The sequence below is a fragment of the Micropterus dolomieu genome, linkage group LG06, assembly GCF_021292245.1.
Source record: "Micropterus dolomieu isolate WLL.071019.BEF.003 ecotype Adirondacks linkage group LG06, ASM2129224v1, whole genome shotgun sequence".
Classification (NCBI taxonomy): Eukaryota; Metazoa; Chordata; class Actinopteri; order Centrarchiformes; family Centrarchidae; genus Micropterus; species Micropterus dolomieu.
In genome coordinates this window covers 2384055-2406141 of record NC_060155.1, presented here as the reverse complement: position 1 = coordinate 2406141, position 22087 = coordinate 2384055, and the positions used below count along the sequence as shown (strand labels likewise).

Below are 22087 nucleotides of genomic sequence, written 5' to 3'. Positions count from 1 at the left end.
TTTTGGCATGCATGTCCGTGAGGAAGCATACAGCTTAAAGGGCACGTGCTTCCTTCTCTGACATTTCTGTTCTTTATATTGGCCAGTGTGATGTTGAGAGCAGTGGTTGGCTGTATGGGGGAAGCAGTATGGGGTTATATTTATAATAAATATTAATAGCAGAACACATTTGTCCTTGGAAATGCCAACACATGGTGCCAGGAAAAAGGCAAGTGGAGGTGGGAAGTGATGGTAAGATCAGACAGTGTGAACAACAACAACACAGTAATATCAGATGATATTGTGGTATGGTGTCTCACGTCAGCAGTTTGACAAATTAATTTGTACTTTAGAGCCATAAATTATAATTCAAGGCGACAACCACAAACAAACTTCGGGGCAAATGATGGATCTGAACTAATTACTATCAGACAGATTGCCATGAAACCTGGTAAACATATTCATGGATGAATCCTAATGAAGTTGTTCAAAACCTGACTTTTAATGTGGCACCACCAACAGGTCAACTTTTTCACTTGTCCAGCGCAGCTTCTAGACTCAGACCGATTCTGCATGACCATTTGTAATTGTAAACCTGTCTGACAGTCTGATGTCTCATAAAATTGCAACTTCAGAGAGGATAAACTCTTTTGATTTAGCCAAAAATATGACAATTCTTCTAGCATCAACTGCAAGGGCAAACTTTACATTTTACATTTGAACAGCAATTTTTCATCCATCCAACAATTGTTTTATGAGCTTTATAGTCTTATGGGGTGACAGGCATGGCTCTGGCCTTATACACTTGGAGGACTTTTGTTCTTTCAAACTATATATCATAATATATCACAGTGGCAAACTGAACAGTCATGTTGAAAATCCCCACAAGCAATCTGCATCACAAACTAAGGATTTTCTATTACATAATACAAGCTGAGACTGAAGTTGTAGCATAAGAGGAGCACGACCAACTTGTTTTTGACTTTAACTGAATCTTTCAAACTAATAAAATACCTAATCTATAAAATAGGAACTGGGACACTAATTGTTTAGGGACGTGAAGTCTAAACTCTGTTTCACTTATAAGCAGACATGATGCACAAAGAAACCAATGACTTCATAATGGAACTCATGAAACACTCTGAGTGAGTACATGTGAGTAAAACAAAAAAAGGAGGGTGTGTATTTGGAGATTTAAGATAAACTCATTTAATTCAGACCTTAAACTGAACCAAAAGGAACAGTATTCAACAGTAACTTCAGTGAGTTAGACATTATTTACATAAGTAGTATTGTTAATTAGTGTTATGGCCTTCATTATGGCATATCTTTAATGTTAACAGGGAAATGGAGCAGAAATTAGCTAGAATGGGATCAAGCTGCCTTGTGCCTCAGACAGCAGTTAAATAAAGTTTTCAGTAGGAATGAAAATAAAACATGTCAAAAACACAGCACCAACACAGACTGAAAACCGAAAAGGAAATGTGAAAATGAACCCATTTCTTTTTGGCCTGGATTTCACACTGTCGAGACACTGACTAACTGGGTCTTCTGAGGAAACACACAACCTCCTTTGAGGTGAAAGCACTGTGACAGTGCTGTGCATCATGGGAGCCAGCAGGCACACAGCGAAGCATGAAAGAGGTAAAGACAGAGCCACTCAGCCGGTACAGAGAGCCTACACAGAGCTAAGAGTCCGTTTCAGGGCTGGAACTCTTTGTCTAGGACTCACGAGTCTTTCCTCCTGATCAGTCTTCTGGGTTTGACAATGAAAATCAATCCTGATAGTTCCCATAAACGCAGTGATGGACAGGATGTCATCAGGTTACTTCACAATAGGGGTGACTGGAAGGACGTGGTTAGCAAGAGATACCAAATACTATTTTCATGGCAGTTACCAGCAGAGCGAATCATTTTTTATTACTCTTTATTACATGTCTTCAACCAGCTGTTTACAGTTAATGGAAGTTCCTATTGTCCATGTCAGTAAAATACAGCCTTCTGTACAGTAACTGAACTGGTTGGATGAAGATTCAGATTATTAAGTAAATCGCCAGCTTCAGTTTTAACATTAGAGTAAATTTTTAATGTAAATAAAGAATTTTTTTTTGTTAATTCAATGAGTTGATCAAGAGAAAACTGATCAGCATTGATTGATTGCAGCACTAAATGTAATTCTTGTTTCATGGATAATTAATTTGTTGTATTTTTCCTGTTTAATAGGATTGAACTTGACATTTTTTTCTCATTTTAGTTTTTATTTATAATTTTTGTTTGTGCGTCCAACACTGTTTCAGAGTGAGATTTCTCAGCAACTACCAGCCAGACAGACGAGGCTGCGAATGTTTGTAGTCTCCAGATTCTGATGAAAATTCATTCTTCCAAATATTGAACTGAGAGGCCAGACAGATTGTTCAGGTCAAAACTTTAAAGTTAGACAGTCAAGATAATCTGATAATTTATTGACCAATTTTTTTAATGAATAGTTTTAAATAGTAAGAAGATCGAGGTCACCGTCATGTCTGTAAACACAAGCTTTACTTTACCATCCCAACATCTCCTGTCCTCAATTTGACCCCCATGGACTCAACAGTGGCCTGAGAGGCATCACTATCACTGCTAAAAGTGGCTGATGCAGTAGCGGTAGACAATGTACAAATCTGTTTCTGTTCCTGTCCCTTAGTTTTATTGGCTCGGCCGATATTGTCATTCACTGTTAAAGATGGCAAAATTAAAATCCACTCTTTCTTCATCATCCTCTTCCTCTCTGTCTGTCTGACACACACACAAACTAATATTTTACCTTGTCCTCAATCCAGTGATGCTGAAAACTGAATCAGACCAACAGGAAGGCAGGACGGGGACCCGGAGGACAGAAAACCACTAGAGAGGGAGAAGTTCAGCTCCAGGCAGAGCCAAGCGACAACATAAAAGACACTTTAAAACTCCTCCGAGAAGGCTTTGATATGCAAAGAGCCACTCTTTGAAATGACTGCCTTGACAGCCTTTTATTGTGCCAGAAAACAAAGAAGTGTCACTTTTCAGAAATAACATTCCTCTGAATCCAAACCCACGGTTACGTAAAACGCTATAAGCTCCTGACAGGCTTGCGGCAGGGAGGAGCTGCACATATCCTCATGTATACACAAGAGGTAACGCTGAGTTCACTGTTAGCTGCAGGGGATGAAACAAACAACTCTGGTTCTGCACATTTGTCACAAGACAGTGAAGACAAATTTCAAAGTGCTGGGAAAAATTATTATCATCTTACATCGTAACCTTAATGTAATGATATAAACATGTTGATATTGTGACTAGTGCTGAAGGAATCCATGACCCATTGAAACAATATCACAGTTACTGCTAAAACTTTTGCAATAAATAAACACATTTCATTTACAAAACCTGTGCTAGTAGCAACTTCCAAACTGTGGGCATTTGCTGCCTTGCTCAGTTTCATATCATTGTATATTATATTCCAAATGCCAAATTGTCCAAATTTTTGGACATACGCAACATCATTTCACAAACTACTAGTACTACAGATTCTGTAGTACTAGCAGTTTGTGAAATTCTGTAGTACAGAAAGTTACATAAATACCAAGGTGTAAAAGTATCTTGTATGTTTTATGTATTGAAGAACTCTCTTCATTTACAATCACTATGGCTGTTTTCAAAACCAATGATCTCAACCAACTGAACCTTAAATGTGTATGTGTGTGTGTGTGTATATATATAGATATATATATAGATCACAGGTTGGCGGTTCAATCCCCAGATCCTTCTCTCTGCAAGGCGAAGTGTCTCCAAGACACTTAACCCCAGATTGTCAACATGATGCCTCCGGGGGCTGATGTGTTGTCACGGGCAGACGGGAACACAGACAAATAAAGAAGGGATGAAGAGGATGTTTAAATGGGCCACACGATCACAATCAGCTTGCCATCCTCACAAACAGGCAGGCTGACGCATATTGAGGCGTTACCATGGTAATACAATCTCTCCACAGAAAGGCGTCCACTCATTCCCAGGAAAACAAAAAATGACAAAACAACCAACAAACAGGTGAGACATATCCCATGCACTGCAAAAAGCATCCATCTTAAGAAACCAATTCATCCTGCACTGAGGCTTAAAGTCTTATATAGACTTACAAAGTCTCTCTACAGGTTACGATTAGATTATTTTACAATTTGGCAAATTTGACAAACATTATTCCATGTTTGAATAAAAACAACAGTTTAATCCTCAATTGCAGAACCGGTTTTCTGTTCAGACAGAAGTTTTTTTCACAGTGTGATAAAGTACAACTGGACTTGAATTGTAAACAGCAGCAGGACTTACATTCTGCTTCCCCACAATGTTGTCAAAGGGAAGCTCTGGGCTCCAGGACGCCTCGTTAAAGGTGGTGCTGCTCGCCCTGCGGTCGGCCGAGCTGGCCGCCTCCTTCATGATGTCCTCCGGCAAGGTGAGCAGACTATCCTCTGGCTGCTTGATAAGGAATGTCTCAATGTTGTGGCGGCGGAGGAAGTCGTTGCGGTCCTTCCCATGGCCCTCCTCCACCTCATAGTCACCATTCAAACAGTCCAAAGCGGCTTTGGAGATGTGGATCCTCCTGGAACGGGCAAGGAGCATTTAATAAAAATCATGCTTTAAAGATGCAGTAAGTGTTTTTTTTGGCCACTCGGAGGCAGAAGACCTCCACACCACTCTGACACCCAAAGTTAAAGTGACCATGACAGGAAACAGGTGGTGATGTTCTGCAAGTAGGCTACCTAATTTTACTGAATGTAAAAATGTCACCACAAAGTATGTAGGCCTACTTGCTCTGCATGAAGAGAATGCTGAAATATGTAGAGCAAGTGGACAGTACGAGGGTTTGTGAGATCTTACGGACGAGGAAAAACCTCAGCGAGGAGGCACATCGTTTCGTTCAAGAGCTGATATGGCTCAGTGTGGTGTTTGTCCTGCCCCTCCTGCACTGTGATTGGACGGCTGGGTAAAAAGTGAAAGTGTCAAGCGCAGCGTTTTTCACAAAGTTGAACATTTTTCAACTCTTGACTGAAAAAAAAAAGCTCAGCGCTCAGCTAGCAATGAATTGAAAAAAGACGCTGGCCACAGGAAAAAAACGCTTTGATGGACACGGGGCCTTAAGCATCTGGGTCCCGTTTAAAAAGACGTACAGCACTACCCTGTTATGGGACAGGGTGGCCCAAATGCACAATATTATTTTAATCACAAATCATTAGGGCTGTAACAGTTCTAAAACCGAGACCAAAACCATGACACAAACATCCACAGTCTCGTGTTGTGGTTCCAAGGGACAGAACTGTGACACACCTGCTCCCTGGACTGTTGAGCTCTCATTAACATTTAAGATGGTGTAACTCTGGCGGCAAGGGTGGCCAGGCAGGGGGCAGGAAGGGTATCAGTGTATAACGTATTTTCTTGTAGGGTAATTCATTCATCATTTTTATTCTACTTCATTGCACCTTATTTTAGTGTTGACTCACTCCTTCAATCTGCTCCCTTTCTCTTCAGTTACCTTTTTCTCACACACACCTACACCTCTGCTCTCTCACTGCAAACACAGCGGCTCTTCCTCTCTCTCTCTCTCTCTCTCTCTCTCTCTCTCTCTCTCTCTCTCTCTGTATGTGTCTGACTTTCCTCATCAGCAGTACCCTTTTAAAGTCAACTTGTCAAATAAACTCACCCGCGATTCCATTTTCACAGCAGCAGGTGCCCCGCATGTGGATCTGAACCAACGTGATACCAAATGACACAAGCACTGGTGTGTTCACTGTCCCTCCATGATTGTTAAATTTCCACTATGTCTGCGTCTTGTAAAGTAATACTAGATGACATCTCTCTCTGTGTTTCTCTGCAAAATGCTAAAACGTGTTTCCAAATGTACTTTGGCACCTGACTGTTTTTGTCAAGTCATGATTGAGTGATCATGCCTGCATGGTAGACTAATAATAATAACAATAATAAAAACAGGGGGAAAACGAGATAAGAACCAAATTGTGGCTCAAAAATCAAGGTCCAAATGGAAACAGTCTGTCTGTGTCTTAGACTGAAGAAGAGCACCACATCTCTTGTCCTTCACTGTTTAGACACGTCTCATTCCAAACCTACCCAGTCTTCATCATGCAACCACAGACAGACAGCATCCTTTTGCTTTCTCTCTAACCATGTGTCCCATTAAAACCAACAATCAAATTAAAGGCAAATGTCCCACCAAAAAGCTTTTGGTTTACTCACCCTGGGATCCCTCCAGACTCCAGCTTGTTGGCGATGTCCACGTCCCAGGACCAGACATCAAACTGCCATTTCCTGAGTCCCAACACGCCACACAGCACAGAGCCTGAGTGGATGCCAATGCGCATGTCGATGTCGTGTTTCGTTCGTGATCTCACATATCTGGAAGAAACACAATGAGTCTAGTTCAGGTTTTAAAAAGTAACCATTAGAAGGATCTAGTAGTCAACAACAAACTATATGTTCAATTTGTTTATGTTCTCTGCAAGTTCATTTCCATAACACCCTAAACAGATGAATTGAAACTGAGGCTGCATAAAAGATATACATACAAAGAGTTCATATCAAGGAATCAATGTCATTTATTTATTACAACACAGGGCTGCACAATAAAATGTAAGCTGTAGCACCTTCATGCTACACATACATAGAACATACAAGTATTTATATTTAGAATAGAACAAAATAATATAAACAATATATAGTTATTTAAATATTTACCAATACCTTACCTATACACGTCCACATCCAGAAAGTAATAAAGTAAATTAACTTTAACCCTCAACCCCCATTCACCATTCCCAATTTGTGCTCTTGACTTAAGGGCAGATGTTTGTCTGTTTTATATAGTCTGGAGGTAACTTTGGGTCACTGAGTACAATGCAGTGTCTGTGTGCATTAATTCAGCACATTATTATACATGAAAATGACCTTTGGCTACACAGATAATGCTGACAGACAAACAATGTTCATAAATTCACCAAGAAATGAACACAATACATTTCACACATATCAGTTAGCCCTAAACAGGGGAGAAAAATATTTTCAGCAGACTTTTCACACTTAATTAATAATTTGTTTCTCATTTCATACTTTATTATCCCTAAACTCAATAAAAGCAGGACAAACTGAGGCTGATAAAAGCCTGTGAAGAGCAAACAGGGCTGTCATGCCCATCCCTGCCTCCCGGCCTCATTTCATGGTTCATAACAGCAGTGATGAATGTGAGGTGAAAGGCATCCTGGGAGTTTGTGACAGGTGCTTAAAGTCAGTTGACTGCTGAATGACACCCGGGGCTGGAATCTACTCAAACAAACTGCAGTTTGTCATGACTCTGATGAGGATAATGATGATGATGCTTTATTGACTCTGCAGGTAAAGTTCTTCACCTCCCTGTGAAGGTCAGAGGTCAGCACCATGCTCTGGTTCACCCACATGACCACTAATTCCCCCCATCCGTCACAGTCACACCCACCTTACAAGCAATCACTATGTCAGAGACTCTTTATTAACCCGATTCCTGTTTGCAAACAATCCAGAATGCACTTGTTCAAAACAGCAGTGCCTCGAAGTGTTCAAACTTACAAGTGCAATGACAGGACTTGCTGGTAGTTGTTAAAGATGACAAAAACATCTAGTTTTTATACTAGGATGTGCAATTTATTAGAAATAAGCTCAAGCCTTTCTTTTTTTTAAATTACGGCAGGTGATTTGATATCGGGCAGTTTGGCCACCCCTGGCTCATCCTGTGTATGGGTATCAGTCAGTACATGACTGTGTTGTCCATGTTCACGATCTTAGTTTAGCACGTTAGCTTGCTAACATTTGCTAATAAGCACTAAATACAAAGTACAGCTAAGGCTGATGAAATTAAAATTTGCCCTGATGATGGTGCTATGAACAATTATGACGAAACACTACATTCCATGGCATGATGCATTTTCCATCCAAAGCCATCAGTCGCACCTCTATTAGCTTTCACCAAGTTCCACACTGAAATGCTTATGGGCGTAAACTGCGATGTAAATGTGAAGAAGACAATTAAATTCTAAAACAGATCACTCTTATTTCCAAAACCACATATCCATGCTGTTTTTTTATTTGTTTGAAAATGAGCCTTAAACATGCATTAACCTACAGCATGTCTCACCCGCTCCGCACTCATGTTTGACCTCAATTCAATTTTAATAGGAAAATTGCATCTTGACATGCATTAGTGGTGTTGAAAGAAGAGGCACTAGACCTCTTTGTTTTTGTGCAGAGTCATAGATAGCACACCTCCTGTAAACATGAACAGCATCATCAAAAGAATTAAAACGCAACAGAAAATAAGAGTAAAGAGTACATCCAGTAAATTCAGGTTATTAAATTGTTACAAAGATATTAATCTGCATGTATAAACACAACTAAGTGCCACACAAGTGCAGACTTAATGTTATGCAGTAGTGATAACATTGTGGCCAAACACTGTTTAAAGTCAGTAAAGATTGTTGGTTACAGAGAGTTACAGAAAATGTCACCTGATTCCACTGTTGGAAGGTATGGGAAGGGGTTTTGTTAGATGATTAGACAAGCACTTCATTTGAAGCACACTGAAGCCCTTATAGACAATAGTCATACTGACGTTAACAGTGTGTCAATAAATGCCACCTCATTTAATTTTCAGCAAAAAGGTTGAACCTCAGCTTTTGCCGAAACACAAAGCCAAGTCATCCAGCAACACACTGTGTTGGCCAGCAAAAAACGTGCAAACCCAACTTTCCATCTTTTACATGTACCTCACAAGCTGCAGATGCTGGGGTCAAGCACAAAATGGTCATCGGTAGGCAGCTCACCATATTGACTTAATAATATTCAGCACAAATCTCAAAGCTTATCCATCACTAATCCCTCTTTTCCCTCTAAACATCAGTGCCCCTCCCCTCACTGTCACGCTGAAAATGATGCGACAGGGTCAAAATGTTACAGCAACGAAGATAATCGAAATAAAAATGCCAATAAAAGTACAAGAGCGAGTGTGTTTTAAATGAGTGTTTGGAGACTTTATTTCTGCTGCACACCTCCTTTTTTACATGAATTGAAGATTCCACAGTCTGTTATGTGTCAGGATTCATGAGCTTATGAGATCTGTAAATCCCTGTTGTGTAATTTCAAAAAAAAGAGATACCACCGCTAAAAATATTTTTCTTCTCCCGTGTCAGGGATGCATGGATGTATGATATGACTGAACCTTGTAATTGCATACATTATTTGTTACTGATGTTCTATAGAAACACAACCAGGGGCAAATTCTTGTAAATGCAAATATAGAAGGGAAGCTGCTTTCAGATCACAGACCTGGCATACAGAGTACTGTGAGAAATGAGATATTCACAGATAACAGCACTGCTGTCCAACACCTCGGGGTAAAATATGTTTTCAAAGCCTCTTTTTAAGTTTCAGGGAAACAGCATATATATAATAATATAATAAATTAACAATTAATGCTGTGTGTGTAATCTTGTGCTTTAAGCTTCAAACGTTGTAGCATGTTTCATGCATGTAAGGAGTGTTAGAGATAGTGCCTCCAAACTGTACTTAAAGCAGCGTTAAGTTTCTGAAACCAATGCGCACATGTCTGAACACACAGACGTCACACACATATATTTCTAGAATCACCGTGACTAACTCTTTCCAGTGACGGCAGTATGAATAAACCCCAGATAAAAGCCTATAAATCCTTATAGCTACATTTTCTTCAGTATCAATAGTTATTCACTACATAATGAGACAGAAAAACATTAAAAGAAGCTGACAGTCACCCACCCAACATAACGCTAGATGGAAGGTCAGGGGTCTGTTTAAGTTATTATATTATTTGTGAAGACCAGATTTTGTGAAAATCCATCCAACAGTTGGAGAAGTATTTCAGTTTGGGCGTAATTGTTGGATCGATCGAGTTGACATATCTACAGTTGAAAATAATGGTCAACTGTAGAAGCATTATGGAAAAGACAGTACCTGATGGTTTTGATCATGCTGAGGCCCATCTCCACGCAGCAGTGGGCGTGGTCCTGTCTGGGCTCAGGTAGACCAGACACACAGTAATAACAGTCTCCCAGGATCTTTATTCGTAGACAGTGGTGTTCCTGCAACAGACCAATTACATCAGTTTATAGACAAACACCATCTATGGCAGCATTATTTAACCTTACAACAGAAGAGCACTAGTAGTATGTAATAATATATACCATATGCAATAGTAATACAGAGAAATATATGTGACAAATAAAAAAAAGAATACACCAGTGAAAACAAGGTCTGTTCTGCATTAAAGTGCTGACTGTGAAATCCTGACTGGTAAAGCATGACGGCCTGAAATGCTTTTCACTCTAATATCAGACGAGCAAACAGTCCAGTAGAGTGAATGTTGAATCAGTTATTCACTCTGTTGTTTTGAATAAAATATTAATTTGGCTGCTGGAGTATTTTTATATAGCTTTCATGAGCTCTGGCAGCCCTGCGAGGCTGTCACAGAAAAGATGAGCTCTGACTCACATCTGGGTTAAGTGTTTGTTTCCAAAGACGTATTTTTCCATAAGACGTGGAAAACAAAAAGGGTAGAAAGCAGACGTTATGTTTAAATCTGGTCTGAGCTGAAGAGGCCATCTTTCTAAATTTGAAATGCAATTTGAACCAAATCATTTACTTTTTTTAGCATCGACATATTTATATAGCAACTTTTAAATCACACAATTATAAAGTGCTTAACACACACACACAATATAAATTAATATATAAATATAAATTAAATTTTAAAACAAACCAAAACATAACACAGGGAAGGATATCTCTAAAAAGGCTTGCCTATAAAGATGGATTTTTTAGAAACCACTTAAAATACTTTCATTTTTGTTTTGGCATGGATAAAAGGCAGAGATCTGAGGGTTGGTGTGGTCAAGAAGTGGAATGAGGACGGAGGAGATCTAAAATTTAACTGGGAGTGAAGGTCATGTAGTGACTTCTATGTAATTAACAGGAACTTGTAGTTAGAGGGATGCAAGAACAGGGGATACATGGAACAGACCTTAAACCACGTTATTTCCTAAGCCATTTCCTTTTAGTTACAGCAGATTATAATGGCAGTATCAGGAGCATCTAGACTTATAGATAAAAAACCTTGGAAACCATGCCCTCAGCATAATCCACCTGTCTATCTGAGACTATCCTCACCAGAAAAGCATAAGCATTGGTCATTAAAGATCCCATAAAAATGGGCACCCGAAGGTCCTGGAAAACTGTTATTTCCTGGAAAATGCGTAAATTAAAAATATACTTAAATTTAAGCATTTCCTTGGCAATTTTGTCAAATCAAACTTCCTTTCTCTACGTAAGAGACCTTGTCCAACCTCAACTGAGTAGTTTTAGTTGCCTGATGTTACCAAACCCTGACCAGAGAATTATCAGATCAGAAAATACTATTATTATTATACTAATAATTGTTTTTGGAATGGCCATGTCATTTTGGAAGACACTGACAATCAACCGGATCTTTTCACTGCTTGATGGTCCAACCATAAGCATAAACTCTACAACTACAAAAATATGGCTAAAGAAACAGCTTATAGTGGAAATTCGAAGCTTTTATGAATCCATGTCAGGCTATGGACAGTGAGAAGTATCATGATGTAGTTGAAAACATCTCTATGAATGTTCTCATATTATTTTGTAGCCACAAATCTGGTCACCATTAGAATCAAGTGTGACTGACATGAATCTAAACCAACCACCGCTGTTCTTTGTAAAAGAAGCCATCTTTAAAGCGAGTGTTTGATACTGAAACGTTGCATTATAGTAAAAATAATAACAGAGATACATGTATCTGGTGTCAAAAGCCAAATCACTTACATGTGCGAGGCGGTCGAAGCGTGCAAAGAGTTCATTCAACATTCGCACCAGCTCCTGCGCTGACAGCGTCGTGGAGAGGTTTGTGAAGCCTTTGACATCTGCGAAAAGAATGCTGAATAAAATATGGAAATGTCACTTTATTATCCAGGTCAGTTCTTTAAAACCATCCAAATACTTATTATTACTTAATAATATTTTATGCAATTAAAACTTCTGTCCTGTTTTCCCTGTACACATAAGTGACTGGTGATAAACAGCTGTAACCACACTCAGATCACTGTGAGAGGTTTCAAAGATCAACCTCACCGATGAGAAACTTACCTGCATTCTCGGATACAGAGACTGAGTGAAACTTACAGTATTGGTCAGAGACTTGGGTGAAAAGACCTGTCAACTTCTATGGTGACTGAACGTGAAACTCAAATATGAGTGTTGATCTCATTTCTCTTTGATGAGCCCTGTGTTAGTGACTTAATAGCTTCCTAGAAACCAGGCTTGGATGTTAAAGAGAAGGCCCACAGTCTTAGACTTCGAAAACCCCTGCACTAGAGAACCTCTGAACCTTCCTGGAACTTCACAGTGGTGGCCTTAAGCATCTGGGGGCCCTTTTTAAGAACTAATGTGGGGCCCTACCCAACTCTGTGATCTTGCTGGTTGGCACAAATGCACAAAATAACTTTAATCACTAATCACCTAATTTTGGAAAACATTTGCGTACAATAAATCTTTAATAAAATAAAAAAACTTTAATGAAAAACAATAAAATATTTATTTATAGCTCGGGTCTTAACCTTTTATTTGCCGTTGGTTAGAATATTCTCCCATAAATTCTGCCAGAGAAATACAGCAGAGAGTTAAAAGTGTGCCTACCGACCCTGGTCTCCCCTACACAGGGACGCAGAGAGAAGGTCAGTCTATATAATGATGTCATACAAATGGTGCAAGATGTTCATGTTTTTCGTATTCATTTGAATGGCCAGGATAACTTTTAATAGCTATTGACAGCGAACACCAACATACTGTGTGTGAAAGCAGCCACAGAAACTACAGTCAACAACAGGAACTAATGCATGAGAACTGCAGGAGATGAAGAGAGAGAGGGAGACAGAGCCTGGATGAGAGAGAGCGATGTGAGCCACAACCAGTTCATCATAGTTTCTAATAATGCAGTGCAGTGAGGATTCATAGAGGAGCCGAGCGTCTGTCTGTCACTGTTAACAGAGACTCCAGTCTGCAGTGGAGTTCAGACACTTTACTGATAAACCACAGAGCTGCAGAGAAACATCAGGCATCATGATCAAAGAAGGTTTTTATGACCACACTCCACATTGGCATATTCCCCTCTATCTCCTGCTCGTCCACATGAGCTCTTTCTTTTGTTAGGGGGCGCTGGGACCCCCCTCAGCACCCCTCCTTCCTGTGTCTTTTTCCATAAAATGAAATAAGTAAGTTGAGTGAAGTAAGTTTATTTGAGAGCCCTTCAGAGGACGGGTAAAACACAGCTAAAGCCACCAATGGAACTTAAACATAACTAAACAGGTTACAATGTAAAATGTAATTAGTTTATTTTCACCATTTTAGCTTGCCGACCTGAAAACCCCTGTGTGAGTGTTTGTAGTCAGTTTGAGTCAGAGTGAGGTTTGCTTCACCTGTGAGCGTTCTGACATAGCGTGAAGCATCAGTAGCATCAACATTTAGTTACTATTGATTAAGACACTTCATTCAAAGGATGAATAAATTATTATATTACAACCAAACTGGTGGCCTCACCTGACATTCTCATAGCGGTGGATGTAGATTCTGTGAAACTGATGCTGGAGGTGCTCGTCCTCTACATTTGTCATGTCGTTGATCATTTCCAAAACTACAAAACGTGGTAGGACTGATAACACCAGTCTCTCCTGTGGGGGAGAAAAAGCAATCCTATTAATACTCTGAAACAACAAAGGTAATAGCCAGTTATTTGAACAAACTGAAAATTACATAATGTGTTAAACACCTGCAATGCAAAAATGTCCTTCTTATTAATACATTTTTTGTGGATCATTGAGTCAGTAAGGAAGTAAAATTTTCTTTGAAAAAGTGAAAAGAATCAGCCACTGTTGAGAGGTTATTTGAACTTGTTATTTAGTTTCAAAAAGTTGCTAGTATAATGTGTCATTTTCCAGTGCACTAATCCTTCCAAGAGGGTGACACCTGTTTTTGTCTACAGTAACATCTTATTGCACCAGCAGATTATTTCACTAAGTTAAAGAAAGCTAGATTTTTTAGGTCTCAATATACATCTCTGTCTGTCTGTCTGTCTATACATACATACATACACACACACACATATATATATATATATATATATATATATGGTGAAGTGGTACTTAAAAACCCAATATTTGTACATTTCTTGAGATTTAAGTGTTTTACAGTGAATAACACAACATCAAGATTAAGAGGAATTAAATGGAGACACAAGACAAGAACTAAGTATTAAACAGGCAAACCCTAGTAAAAAAAAACAACCTGTAAAACAAATTACATAAAGGCCTGTCTGTAAGAAATGATTTAAAAGATGACTCTAACTCTGCCAGCCTAAGCTTCTCGAGCAGGATCCTGCAAAGCCTCCAGGCCCGCACAGCACAAACAACTGAATTTGTCTTGTGGTTTTTGTACTGACGCAGTGTCACTTGGCAAAAGCAGAAACAGATTTGGAGTGGGAGCCATGCAGCATTCCTCAGTATTTTTTTGGCTTCAGGGATCAGCAGCAGCGCCAAGCAACGGCCTCCTTCAGATACTGAATACATTAAAACCAAGACTCAAGTTTCTCTACCCAGAAATCCTACTAACATTCAAAAACCCAGCTGGTCTCTGGTGCTCTACACTAACAGAAAGACAGAGGGACACAAAATTACTGCAAAGAATCTAAACTTGTCACTTGGTCTATTATTCAGTCCTGAAACAGCCAGTTACTGGATCAATGTAAGTGACAGCAGAAACACTGAATTTCCATAATGACTCTGACAAAGGAAGGAAGTACGTATATTTAATGTGGATCAGTCACATCACTGCTATTCCTGACCCCTCAATAAGGTCAGTATCTGGAGCAATACCAATACAACATATCAGAGCAATGCATCCATAAACACAGACACGTGTTTACATAGAAAATATGAAATTACATTGTGGTTGTTATTCTCCTTTTCCATGTGCTGTCAGAGTGATGAAATATGTTGCCACTTCTACCTGCTTCTGAAGTTACAGTACATGTTCTCATTTATTCACTATGGAATTAACTTTGTGTAAAATAAAACAGCTTATGAGAAATAATAATAATAATAATAATAATAATAATAATAATAATAATATACTCTATAATACTGTAATACATATCCTCTTATTCTTCTAAAAACAGTTCTTCCTCTGTGCACGAATTAACTTTCTGTTAGTTCATATCAGAAGACCATACGTTTTCTACTAACAAGGCAAAGACTTCCTCATTCTTTGGCAGCAGTGAACAGTTTAGAAAGTACTAAAATCTTCATAAATGTGAATGTAAGGAATCTAAGTAAACAGTTGAGTAAAGAGACTGTCTTTCTGTCTCGATTATGAACTCTGAATGTGGTGAGGTAATGACAGCAGTCATGTAAGATGTTATCATGTACTGTATTGTTCTTTAGCTCTATGATGACACAATCAATGAAAATGTAAGCTGTTATTGTGTTACTATGTTGTTTTTGCCCCGTTTGGCAGACTGTACAGTTTACCAGTAAAAAATAATCATCCAACCTCCTGTGAACTCAGTGACGCTGCTGTCTGAGAGCTCTGAAGAGCCTCTTCAAACCTGGAGTACTAGAGGAGAGAGAGAGAGAGAGAGAGAGAGAGAGAGAGAGAGAGAGAGAGAGAGAGAGAGAGAGAGAGAGGAGAGGGCGAGAGAGAGCATCCTCTGCTCCATTCACTGTTTGCTAAAACAAACACGCATCTATTTTCATTCTTACAACATTCATTAACAATTCACTAACGCTGTTTCATCACTGCCTTCGATCTAAATTTTAACCAACACACGCACGCACACACACCACCAGAATCAGACCTCCTGGTTCAAATCAGGAAAGTCTGATTAGGAAAACACCAATGTTATGTATCATAAGTCATAGTTTAAAAAATGCAGCAATAGTTAATCAAATGTCCAATTTGATAGAACATAACTTTTTATGTGATATGTATAAAGACTGACAGGGCTGACTAAATAAGGGTTCTCGCAATGACTAAACTCTGCATGTCAACCGTACACTGCTGGTCAAAGCACATCAAAAAACAAAAACAGCAACAACAACAACACCTAAAAGTCCCTATATACGTTACCTGGGCCAGTCGTTTTCCTTTGTAGCTGTAGTTGTTTTTAGAATTATGTAAATTCCAGTTTAAATGTACTGCATAAAAAACTGAATTGTTAAATGCAGCACACTACGTCTGCATCAGAGAGTGTTACCACACACTCGATGTCCCATACAGAGAGATGATGTAGTCATGCTACTGTACAGCAGCTGAAATGTACAATTTGAGCAGAAAATTTCCTTATCCTCTTGTCAAAATACACAAAACAAAAATCACAGAGACAATCATGGGATACAGACATCCAAAGACAAAAACTATAAAATGAAATAAAATAAACATTTTCTAAAAAGCATGTAAATCACACGAGTTATGCATATTTATTAAGGAATTACAAACATGCTGCTTTTATCTTTTTCACTATTCAATACACCAATGTGTATTAATGATTATGTAAAAACTAATATCTTCCCCATATATATATATATATATACAGTATATATATATATATATATATATATATATATATATATATATATATATATATATATATACTTTTTTTAAACTTAAAAAAAAAATCCAGCATCAGTCATTCTTTCATTTAATACGTATTTATGTTGGTTAGGTAGCTTATTCAATATTCCTTCATTTTAATAAATTTTATGAAATTATGAAATTACAAAGACTATTTAACAATAAAGGTGCAAGTGTTTAAGTGGTGTTTACTCCACTACAAACGAAGGTATTTGCTATTGTTACGGTGGCAGCTTGTGATGCTGCTGATTGGACAGCTCCTCTTACTGAGGCTCCACTGTGGACATGGCCATCAGCTGAGTGTGTAAAATGTGTACAATGTGTTGGAGGAGAGCAGGTGTTTCTGCTGCTCAACTATCTCTGCCGTCACGCTGCCTCCTGCTCTCAGCACGGCTCTGTTGTGTTGTGTTGACCTGGTATCTGTGCTGGAAAGCAGAGCAGTGCATCCCCAAATTAAGGTCTAGACAGACAAACATTTCAGTGGAGCGTTGCTAATGCTTCGGCTGCCGCATCGCAACCAAACGCTCCGGGGTTTGGTGCAGGAGATTCACTGCAAGAAATGTTGATTTTACAGAGTCGTGTTGAATTTAGACTGAAAGTTTGAACCTCTGAGGAGCCCAGTTTGGATTTTGTTTAGTGTCAGCGCATCAATCTCAGAGCTGTGATGTTTCTGTTGCACCACAGAGATGTCACCTGTCAATCAAATGGAGCTGCATTTACATGGAAACTTTTGATTCCTTCAATAATCACATTAGGATCTTTGTTAATCAGAAATGCCTCATGTATAAATGGCTGCCTTTCACAATCTATTTACCATAGATGAAAATGTAACATCAATTCTAATTTTCTACTTTTATTGCATTTTATTTTTCTACACACTCTCTTTGCACATGTCAACAATATGTTTATTCCAAAAAGGATCTTGGAGCTGGACCTCTCCTTTCTAACCTTGCTGTGTCTTGGATTTGCTTATTTCACTCAATGTGAACAAGCCGATACATACTATACATCTAACTGTCTAACTGAAAGTTAAAGAGAAATTTCAGCACTATCTACTATATTTGGTAAGAACCACTTTTATTAATATCTATGTCTTAATGATATCTGTCTTTTTGTATTGGATTTCCTTTTTGTTAATTTGATAGCTGTACATTATAGGTGTTGTGTGACTGAATATGGTTTTATTTTGAAAATTACAAATTCTCACTTTATAATTGTTGTTTTTCTTCGCAGTAAATGTCATTTTCTGGAAATATCATCTCATAAGGATTTTTATGCTTTTTCATTGTTTGAAACCACAGCCATTACTGACTTGCTCAGCTGGACATTTTTTACAGTGTGGACAGTTAATGGGGGCTGGAGTGTGTGTTTGCTCTACTGGACATGGTCTCGGGTTTGGACAGCTGAGAGCCAGCGGACTCAGTGTCAGATTAGCTCTGAAAGTCATTAGCGCAGCTTGATTTTAACCGCAAGCTGAAGCCCTACAGGAACTCACTGACAACTTCTATCCTCATATCTCATTCAGATTGTGTTAACTTCTTCACTTTGTTCCTTTGTCCAGTTTTTATTGTGGCTGCTGGTGGGTTTCCAGTTTAAAGTCTGCAATGAATGTCAAATTTATGTCAGCGTTTCAAGTGAATTCCTGTTCATAAGCTTTGCTCCTGCACTGAACCATAAGAGGTTTATTCGAAAACAGTAAAGATCAGTTCCTTCAGACTTAAAATAATGACTTAATAATGACTTTCATATTCACGTTTTGGCCATTGTGATGATACTATCAGAACGTCATCTTCATCTTCCTCTGCTGTTGGGAGACACTAGATTTCCATTCTTTTGTTAGCTAACTATTATTTTTTGGAAGGGCGTAGATTTGGTTTCAGATTTGAGGGTACAAAGTGAATATAAACAGTATATACAGATTTTGTTCTGCAGGTATTCCTTTCAGGCTGCGTAGAGCCCCGGCAACACACCAATAAATTAGGACAACCTGTATGAAGCCTGAGAGACAAAGCCCAGGGTAAATAAAAGTACGAATATCACCCGGGGGTAGCACAACAAGCTGTAAACACAACACTGACAAATTATCACATTTTAAGTTGATGTAGCTAGCATCTTAGTTAAGAGCTGGCTTTTGTGTCCGCCTGATGAATGAAAGTCCAATATTCACTCTTCTTTAAGCTCTGGTTTGGTATTATTTTCGGCTCCTCTTTCTTTACCAGGTAGTCTCTCACTGTCGGCTGTATGTTGCAGTGAAGGCAGTGTGCAGTGGGTTTGTCAGAGCTTGTTTGATGATAAAACTCTGTAGAGATGATAGGAACTGCAGAGTCGTGTCATGACACGTGACGAGATATGAGCTTGCTTTAATCGTGTCATTTGTTTAATCTTTCCGTCCTTATCTGCCATTAATTACATCAAAACAGTTCTGTATTTCTGTACGGGTCTCTACTCCCTTTAGTCTTACTATTGACAAATGCTTGATAGCAGTGCAGGCTATTCAGTTGTGAATACCACCAGATTTAGTCATAAGTGGTAACCTGAACAGAGGTTTTTTCGTGTCCTGCAGTATAGTATTTCTAGCCACAAAATCCTGCAGGATTCAACAGCTATAACACTGAGTAGCGTATTAAGTGTATCTTGATCCTGCTGTAAATTTTAATTTATGCTGACATGTTATTTTAGCGTTTAGAGCTAAGATGTTGAGTGTAAACTGTTTTTATGTGAGTGAAATGCATCACTGGTTTTTTTACAATGTTGCATCACCATGACAACCCCTTTCTTTCTTTAGTTCTAGTAAAATGTGTCCTATATAACACTACTGTAGCCCACCCCCACCCCCCAGTTTGTGCCTCTGATATTTTTTCATCCAGATGGTTGGAACAGTCTTTGAGGATTCTGAAAATACAGACAGAACAGCTGTACGTGTTTTTAAACGACCTGTTTTTTTCAAACATTGCCAGTCAAATCATCACACAGTAATTTGATCAGTATTAATATAAAAATATGAATTAGTGCAACTTTAAATTCTGTAGTCCTTTTCTCTACTTGCAGTTCCTATCCACATCGTGCCCTCATAGCACAGACACACAAAAAATACAGAGTACGGAGAAGACGCAGAGAAGGAGTCCATCTTGCCTTGTGCTGTAAACAGAAACGTGGCTCTGTGTTCTTACAGCATGTTCACATTAACGTGGTCTGTTCAGGGCAGGGCCCCATCTCGCTCCATTACAGCCATCCCAGAGCTTATCAGTGCCAAACCCTTCCAGGAAACACAACGCCTTAAAAGCTTTCTGTGGCTTCTCAGAGCCTGACCATCCACTCCACTGCGTAAACACAGCTCACTTTGTGTCACTGTGTGTGTGGCTGTGTGTTTGTTTGTATACTACTCTGCCCATCTGACTTAGACGTGTATTTGACGTGTATGTGTATTGTTTCTATTTGAGCATGTGTGTGCGTGTTGCCCTTGTTAGGCTCTGTTTGCAGCCGTGTATGTGTCTGTGTCCACCGCACTGATGCACAGTTTGCGTGACAGCAGTGAATCGATGCAGTGTCCATTGTTATTCTCCTCAGCAGGCTCATTAGCCGAGCTGCTAACATTCGGCCCTGTCAACGGAAATCCATCAATCGCTTCATCAAAATCTCTTCACACTGAGCTCCATCACTACACAACAGGAAGTAAAAGCACATCATTCTACACATTATTCTGTTATGTAGCATTTTTTGGCTTCCATGGTGGTTCAGTGGTGGTTGAACGTCATCTAAAGGTCAAGTTCAATATCTGTTAAAGTGTGCAGGTTAGAATTCTGCATAGGGTTCAAATGTAGGTCTGAGCCCAACGGCTGATCTTTCAGTCTGACCCCAAACCCTCAACCCAATTACATTAAAACTCCACCATAGCTTTTGAGCCCATCCATCATGATGAAGCAACCAGTAAGCTGACCGGTATCTTCAACGAAGTCTGGACATTAACCTTCTTTGGATTTAGCTGACGACAATTGGCATATATGTCAGAGGTCGCACACCAGGGGTTGAGTGTCTTGCTCAGGGACACATTGGTGGATGTGTCACAGTGGGGAATTGAACCCGGGTCTTTCACACCAAAGGCATGTGTCTTATCCACTGCTCCATCACCACCACATGAATGTGTGAACTACATTTCACAGCAATCCATCCAATAGATGTTGAGATATTTAAATAAAAAACAAACAATTTTCAACATCATGGTAGCATGGGATCACTGTATATCTGTAGAAATTTTGCACCAGTGTGTTTTGAGATATTTGAACCCTCTGTTGGTGCTACAGGAACAGTCTGGGAATCACACAAATCATTAGAATTTATCATCCTGGAACTTTGAATATCTGTTTAAACTGTTGTTGGAATCCATCCAATTGCTGTCAAGATATTTCACTCTGAAGCACAGATGACAACCATATGGTGGCACTAGAGGAAAAGTCAGATGATCACTGAAGTCAGTAGGATTCATCCTCTGGGGACCACAAAGATCTGTACAAACTTTCATGACAATCCATCCAGTAGTTGCTGAGCTATTTCAGTCTGGACCAAAGTGGTGGACAACCGACCGACAGTTCCTATGCCATGCTGCTAACATGGCAAAACATTTTTAAACCTGTCCCATTCAAAAAAACACACTAATGGTGCTTTCAGGCTCCACTGTTTACTGTATAAATATTATGGCAGCTCTTGTGAACATACACGGGTATTCTCTGCAAATGTAGAAAAATCCCAATCTGAACACCATAAAGTGCCAAAATAAAAGAAAACACTTCACACACAAAATGACAAATGCATTGCATCAAAAACAGTGTATGATAACGACCAGGCACCACAAGCAGTTTTGACCTTGTATAGCGTTTCTGTCTTGTGGCATGTTGTGGACTCACCTGTCTCTGATTCTCTGTCTCGAGTCGCAGCCGGGCTTCGATGCAGCGCCGCGTCTCCAGGAAGGCCTGGCGCTGAGCCCGGTCAGACAGGTAACTGATGAATATTCCAGCAGTGTTCATACACATGAACAACACAGCCTGAGCCGCTACCTGAAACACACACACAGATAGGCAGAGACTGAAGATCACACTAATAGCTCATTTTGAGGCAAAGCTAACTGTGTTTTCTGTTTTGGGTTCATTTTAGTTAACAAATTACAAAACTTATAAACAGCTTATATACTAAACAAAGATTTAGCGACCACCGGGTTCCAGTATTGGTCATCAAACATTTCCTTTTTTCCCCTGTGTTTGGGCTAAATTGTCACTCCTAAATAACCAATATTCTGCTTGTATTGTGTTATCTATGTGTGTGTGTGTGT

General features: G+C 39.2%; 1 protein-coding gene across 1 annotated transcript in view; it reads right to left on the bottom strand.

Annotated features, from left to right (window-relative positions):
- adcy8 (adenylate cyclase 8 (brain)) overlaps nt 1-22087 on the bottom strand; it is a 114587-nt gene that overhangs the window by 37520 nt on the left and 54980 nt on the right. Inside the window, exons 3-7 of the mRNA XM_046051554.1 lie at nt 13678-13808; nt 11908-12019; nt 10021-10148; nt 6244-6402; nt 4324-4594 (exon numbers count right to left, since the gene is read on the bottom strand). Coding sequence (XP_045907510.1) covers nt 4324-4594; nt 6244-6402; nt 10021-10148; nt 11908-12019; nt 13678-13808 — 801 coding nt within the window. The remainder of the gene's footprint in view (nt 1-4323; nt 4595-6243; nt 6403-10020; nt 10149-11907; nt 12020-13677; nt 13809-22087) is intronic.